Below are 7597 nucleotides of genomic sequence, written 5' to 3'. Positions count from 1 at the left end.
GGACTGGTGCAAGCCTCTCAGAGTTGGAATAAACGCTTTGATAGTGTGATTCGGACGATTCTAAATCGCAAACCGGATACGTCTTTACATTGAACGGTGGAGCTGTCAGTTGGTGCAGTTCTAAACAAAGCGTCATGGCGGGATCTACGTGTGAAGCGGAGTAGATAGCTGCTTCGGAAGCAGCAAATGAAGGAGTCTGGATGAAGGAGTTCATATCCAATCTAGGTGTCATACCTAGTGCATCGGGTCCAATGAAAATCTTTTGTGACAATACTGGAGCAATTGCCTTGGCGAAGGAATCCAGATTTCACAAAAGAACCAAGCACATCAAGAGACGCTTCAATTGCATCTGGGATCTAGTCCTGGTGGGAGACATAGAAATTTGAAAGATACATACGGATCTGAATGTTGCAGACCCATTGACTAAGCCTCTTCCACGAGCAAAACATGATCAGCACCAAGACTCCATGGGTGTTAGAATCATTACTGTGTAATCTAGATTATTGACTCTAGTGCAAGTGGAAGACTGAAGGAAATATTCCCTAGAGGCAATAATAAAGTTATTATTTATTTCCTTATATCGTGATAAATGTTTATTATTCATGCTAGAATTGTATTAACCGGAAACATGATACATGTGTGAATACATAAACAAACAGAGTGTCACTAGTATGCCTCTACTCGACTAGCTTGTTAATCAAAGATGGTTATGTTTCCTAACCATAGACATGAGTTGTCATTTGATTAATGGGATCACATCATCAGGAGAATGATGTGATTGACATGACCCATTCCATTAGCTTAGCACCCGATCGTTTAGTATGTTGCTATTGCTTTCTTCATGACTTATACATGTTCCTATGACTATGAGATTATGCAACTCCCGTTTACCGGTGGAACACTTTGTGTGCTACCAAACGTCACAACATAACTGGGTGATTATAAAGGCGCTCTACAGGTATCTCCAAAGGTACTTGTTGGGTTGGCGTATTTCGAGATTAGGATTTGTCACTCCGATTGTCGGAGAGGTATCTCTGGGCCCACTCAGGTAATGCACAGCAAGCATTGCAACTAATGAGTTAGTTGCGGGATGATGTATTACAGGAACGAGTAAAGAGACTTGCCGGTAACGAGATTGAACTAGGTATTGATATACCGACGATCGAATCTCGGGCAAGTAACATAGTGGGCCTTAGTGGAGAAGAGGAGAGGCGGCAGGGCAGGGCCGCCGCCCCTCCCCCTCTAGTCCGAATAGGACAAGGAGAGGGGGGGGCGCCCCCCCTTTCCTTCCTCTCTCCCTCCTCTTTCCCCCTTCTCCTAATCCAACAAGGAAGGGAGGGAGTCCTACTCCCGGTGGGAGTAGGACTCCTCCTGGCGCGCCTCCTCCTGGCCGGCCGCACCTCCCCCCTTGCTCCTTTATATACGGGGGCAGGGGGCACCCCATAGACACAACAATTGATTTGATCTTTTAGCCGTGTGCGGTGCCCCCCTCCACCATAGTCCACCTCGATAATATAGGCGAAGCCCTGCGTCGGTAGAACATCATCATCGTCACCACGCCGTCGTGCTGACGAAACTCTCCATCAACACTCGGCTGGATCGGAGTTCGAGGGACGTCATCGGGCTGAACGTGTGCTAAACTCGGAGTTGACGTGCGTTCGGTACTTGATCGGTCGGATCATGAAGACGTACGACTACATCAACCGCGTTGTGCTAACGCTTCCGCTTTCGGTCTACGAGGGTACGTGGACAACACTCTCCCCTCTTGTTGCTATGCATCACCATGATCTTGTGTGTGCGTAGGAAATTTTTTGAAATTACTACGTTCCCCAACAGCATTAACATATATGAGGAAATAGCATGCAAAAAAATAGAGCAAAAGTATCAGACCACCATCGGACTTAAGTTTACAACTCGATCCAATAAATACTTCAGAAGAACGATAGTTGCAACTTAGAAAACAAATGCCCATATAATGAGATCCGCTTGAAGACTAACTCAAATGTCTTCCCCTTTGTCATCGAATGACCAAAAGGGGCGAAAAATGAGGACTAACGCCCCTAAAAATATCATCATGAAGTCGAGGAGGAGCACCAGCGTTGTTGGGGTCGTCCGTTGATGTAGGGCCTGTCGCGGTGTCGTTTGAGATCTTCATCGCCGTAGAGGTGAGACAGTACAGCCCAAGTGCGGTCAAAAACTTCATGCAAGTAGTAGTGGTTCTTCTTCACGGTGTTTTGCGTGATTGTCATGTTTTGAAGAATTGGACCAAACCAATGCTTGACCCACTTGTGATTGCGATCAACCTTCTGATGAAGACTTGGATTGGTGGCGTGGTATGTATGGACTCGGATTGGTGGTAGGATATGGCAGCGGTGGTGGTATATGTCAGCGGTGGCAGGATATGGCTGTAGCGATGAAGATAGTGCGGTGACGGCGTGACAAACTGTGACAAAACTCGAAACTCTAAAGGACTAGATGCTAAGACCAGCAACTCGACATGATGATGCAACCGCAAATTCAACAAAACAAAACCCTAAAAAGATTATGCAAAGGCCCAGATTAGTTCGGATATGATGAACTAACTCTAATTATTTTTTTGGCTTTTTCGTGGACTATAGGTATGAAGAACAGACTTGATCTAAACTATGAAAAACTGGAAAATCTCATCGAACAACCTAAAAATCTGATACTACTTGATAAAGACGAAGGTATCCTGATATTTCGATGAGATAGCTATCGTTTTCTGTGGGAGTCGACTTTGATGATCCGACTATGAACGTGCGAAGTCGTCGCGCCTTAGCAATCGCTAAACCAAGTTCCGAGGGGTTATTGACCACGCCGGAGCATGATCAACCTGACCACAAGGGTCTATTTCCTGTGAGCAAACGAAGAACAAGTAAGAAACTGAGATTGCAATCTAGATATTGCGAATATAAGAGAAAAACTTTATTGATGAAAGTGGGGTTCTGTGACGTCTTGGTCTGGTCGTTAAACACAAACGAAGTACGCGAAATTGCAAGTATGTCGAACTTTTAATATAAACAAAATCCAAAGTCTAAATGGCACCCTAAGGGCTGTATATATGAAGGGAGAGGGGGAAATTTCATGGCCCTTGGAGAAGGGGTCCGAAACTAACCCTAACTCTTGTTTCCCCACACATACAGACTCTAAAAACAGTTTATACTCAAGTATTTCGAAATCACATGGGCCCAGCCCAATAATAAAGCGAAACACCTATAATAGCCTCTGGACGAAATTTAGGAAGTGACATCTTATATATTTCGTTCAAGTCTTCATGCGCTTATTATGGTGACTTCAAAGTCCTGAGGCTATTATGTGTGGGGAAACAAGAGTCAGGGTCTATTTCCTGTGAGCAAACGAAGAACAAGTAAGAAACTGAGATTGCAATCTAGATATTGCGAATATAAGAGAAAAACTTTATTGATGAAAGTGGGGTTCTGTGACGTCTTGGTCTGGTCGTTAAACACAAACGAAGTACGCGAAATTGCAAGTATGTCGAACTTTTAATATAAACAAAATCCAAAGTCTAAATGGCACCCTAAGGGCTGTATATATGAAGGGAGAGGGGGAAATTTCATGGCCCTTGGAGAAGGGGTCCGAAACTAACCCTAACTCTTGTTACCCCACACATACAGACTCTAAAAACAGTTTATACTCAAGTATTTCGAAATCACATGGGCCCAGCCCAATAATAAAGCGAAACACCTATAATAGCCTCTGGACGAAATTTAGGAAGTGACATCTTATATATTTCGTTCAAGTCTTCATGCGCTTATTATGGTGACTTCAAAGTCCTGAAATCATCACTTGAAACTCCATTCTTGTTCCCCTTGCGCATGTCATCATCTCCATGCTTGAACTTACTCCAAGGTTCATCTTTTTTGTCCAAGCTAAGCCCTTCATTTTGTAAAACAAATGTATCCAATGTAAGCAACATCATATTCTTATGAACATTAGAATCGTTACCAAGAAACGAAAATATCTAGTAATTCAATTGACTTGCGTGAGCTCTACCAATTGGTCCAGTATATATAGCAGCAGGGGCTGGGGTGTAACAATGGTATTGAAATTTGGCATCTGGCTTGCAGCAGTGCTGGCATGAAATTAGGCACAATCAAAAAATGAGATCCATAAACACCAGCATCCAAGACATAGTTTTATAAATGAAGCCCACCACCTAGGATGAGGCATTGGAAAATTCGACCCTGACGGTGTTCGAACCCTGGTCGCGGGATGAGCCATCGCCCACCCTTGCCACTAGCCACTAGGCTACAGCCCAGTACTCAAATTAGGCAGAATCAAAGGGTGGATCATGGGTGAGCGTGGCATCTCGCCGGAGACCGGAGGCGGCAACATCATGCTTTGCAAGATTCACTCGTGAAACGTATCGACAGACTCCATGTACTCCAAGGAGGGGAAGGCCAGCCGCCACCATGTCGTGCATCTCCTTTCCATGTACGACACTTTATGCTCCGGCGGCGGCGGCCCGAAGCTCGGCGGTGTGCATCCATGGTGGTGGAGCCGGACGCTAGGCGTCGGTGGCGGCCTCGGCGTGTTCCTATCGAGCCGCTATGGAGCTTGCGTCTGCTGTGGATACGAGGAAAAACAACAGACCGAGCGGTGTTCTGGAAACGGCCGGATTACCGGCGGATTACAAGCGTGACGTGAATTCAGGCGTAAAGTTTACGATCGAAAAACGTCATTGCAAGCAGATCCCTGGTTTTTCGTTACGGGCGTATTTTTCCCGCGTGTAAACCGCTGGAAAACGACAATCCAAGCGCGGCCTTAGCCCTCTCAGCGAACGTTCGCAAAGGAAGTATATTTTCGATCACATTTGCTGTCTGAATAGTTGGGGGGATGTAGAGTACGAGCGTGACGTGACCAGAGCGCTTGCGTGTAACAAAAAACGAGCATAGTAGCTAACTGACAATGATTTGAGCTGTACTTTGTCCTCAAGGCGTCACCACAAATACAAGGGCACACATACGCATAAGCATAGGATAACACGGATCCTCTGGGCATCAACGTGTCCTGCTACTCCACCTCTACCACACCGCCGGTCACCTCGCGGCCTCCGCCGATCGAATCCTAGCTTGGCTGGCGCTGGACAATGGATTCCGGGAGCACGGAGGTCCTCGTTGAAAACAGCTGCTTCCGACTATACAAGGACGGCCACATCGACCGTCTCGTAGGCGCGGACGATGTGCCCGCCGGCTTCGACGCCGACACCGGCGTCACCTCCAGAGACGTCGTGATCGACGCCGTCACTGGCGTCGCCGTTCGCCTCTACCTGCCAGACGTCCATGCCGCTGAATCCGACGGCGCCGACATCAGTACCGCCGCGGTCACGAAGCTCCCGATCGTCGTCTTCTTCCACGGCGGTTTCTTCATCGTCGGATCAGCCGGCTGCCCTAGGTACCACCGCTACGTGAACTCGCTGGCCGCCGACGCCCGCGCCATCGTCGTCTCCGTCGACTACCGCCTCGCGCCCGAGCACCTGCTCCCGGCGGCCTACGACGACTCCTGGGCCGCGCTCAACTGGGCGGTGTCCGGCGCCGACCCGTGGCTGTCCGAGCACGGCGACCTCGGCCGCGTCTTCGTGGCCGGCGCCAGCGCCGGCGGGAACATAGCCCACAACATGGCCATCGCCGCCGGCGCGAGCGGCCTCTTCGCCGCGGCGACGCGCCTGGAGGGGGCGGTCTTGCTCCACCCTTCGTTCAGCGGCGAGCGGAGGATCGAGACGGAGTCAGAGGAGTACAGGGAGAGCGTCAAGATGCGGTGCTCCGTGATCTTCCCCGGCGCGAGGGGCGGGCTGGACGACCCGAGGATGAACCCGACGGCCGACGGCGCGCCGAGCCTGCGGACGCTGCCGTGCGAGAGGATGCTGGTGAGCGCGGCGTCGGAGGACGCGAGGCTGCCGAGGATACGGGCGTACTACGACGCCGTGAAGTCCAGCGGGTGGCGCGGGCAAGTGGAGTGGTTCCAGTCGGAAGGCAAGGGGCACGCCTTCTTCGTCGACGAGCATGGCTGCTGCCGCGAGGCGGTTGCGCTCATGGAACGAGTGGTTGGTTTCATCGCCGGCTATTAATAGCTGGGCTCTCAAATGTGAAGTGGTTTTCCGAAAAATAAATGTGAAGTGATTCTGACTTCACTCAGCATCTTTTAATCAAGTTATATGAGATGGAAACTTGTATTTCCGACTCGGGGCAGTGACGGTGGAAAATAAAAGCGCGTCTAAATTCATGATTTCCCTCTGATTGCTCCTGAAGAATAGCATCCTGACAAATTATAACTTGACTAGAAAAGGATGGACAGGAAATGAGCAATGTCGATTTTGCTTTGAGGCAGGTAGTATTGCGTGCTTTGAACCTCCGAAAAACTCCTACTGATACAGAGGGTGTGATTGGGGGTTGGATCTCTTCGTTTTCAGTAAAGCAATGCAAGCTTTTTTTTTTTGAAACGGAGTAAAGCAATGCAAGCTGATGCTTTGTTTCGACGTCAATTTCCTACTGATCCTGCTAGTGTTGCTTTTACGATGTGTAATTATATCAACTCTTGGGCAAATATTGCAGTAGGTGATTCGAGACATTTTTTGCCCACAAGCATGGATGAGGGCTGACCACAAGGAGGATCACAAGATGCTGATGAGGCTTTGTTTGCCTTTTTACACTGTATCCTGCCTGCGTTGGTACGTGCCCCTGTGCAACGCTGATAGTTTTCCTATATGTGAGTTCAGTAGGAGGTGCTTTGCATTTTCAGTGTGTGATCCTGTTGTTGCTTTCACTTCCTTTGTATAACTTACTTTTTGGTATTAAACCTTGCATTTTGTGGTAGTTCCACAGAAAAAATAAGTTGTACTATGCACCAACGAACTTCAGTAGAAAAGTTAGCAAAATCACATGACAATGATCACGGTGTTGTGTATGCACGTTAAAGCTTGTCCCTGGGTATACACAACTTCTATGCACAACCCTGCATGTCCAAGTAGGAGTAATATACTCCCTCCATCCGGAAATACTTATCATCAAAATGGATAAAAAAAGATGCATCTAGACATGTTTTAGTAGACGTATTTTAGTTTTAGATACATCTATTTTTATCCATCAGTTTTAGATACATCTCTTTTTATCCATCTTGATGACAACTATTTTCGGACGGAGGGAGTATATACAACTTCTATGTACGTTCAAGCTTGTAAGCAATCTTGCAAAGCACAGAATAAGCTGCTGGCCGAAATCAGAATGGAGATGCAACGACAGCATAGCACTAGAGCTCTCCAGTAATCAGGTGGAAACAGAGCCTTTGGTCACACACACACACGCACACACACACTGGCGCAAACAAGTAGATCAACTTCTCAACACCCAAAGGGGGCATCAATCATCATTGCAGAGCATATTCAAAAGAGACCACGGCAGCATTACATAATAGAGCCAGCCAAAACACTTCATGGAATGCCACAACACTTCAGTTTTAGGGCATGTTTGGCTCATGAGTAACTTTGCCACAACTAACATTAGTCAAATTCTGGCCGCCACAAAAAGTGTGGTGAACAAAATGGTCACCACAAGCGTGC

At 47.7% G+C, this 7597-nt stretch overlaps 1 protein-coding gene across 1 annotated transcript; it reads left to right on the top strand.

Annotated features, from left to right (window-relative positions):
- The first annotated feature begins 4954 nt into the window (after positions 1 to 4954).
- On the top strand, positions 4955 to 6271 carry LOC125556130 (tuliposide A-converting enzyme b3, amyloplastic-like). Its single transcript, XM_048718918.1, has one exon. The coding sequence runs from the start codon at positions 5132 to 5134 to the stop codon at positions 6107 to 6109; it is 978 nt and encodes a 325-aa protein (XP_048574875.1). The 5' UTR covers positions 4955 to 5131; the 3' UTR covers positions 6110 to 6271.
- Positions 6272 to 7597: the final 1326 nt, after the last annotated feature.

This window comes from Triticum urartu, chromosome 5 (genome assembly GCF_003073215.2).
Source record: "Triticum urartu cultivar G1812 chromosome 5, Tu2.1, whole genome shotgun sequence".
Lineage (NCBI taxonomy): Eukaryota > Viridiplantae > Streptophyta > Magnoliopsida > Poales > Poaceae > Triticum > Triticum urartu.
Note: the sequence above shows the minus strand (reverse complement) of the source record. Positions and strands in the feature narration are given on the sequence as shown.

Coding starts and splice junctions, on each gene's coding strand:
- LOC125556130 (XM_048718918.1), top strand. CDS start 5,132: ATGGATTCCGGGAGCACGGAGGTCCTCGTTGAAAACAGCTGCTTCCGA.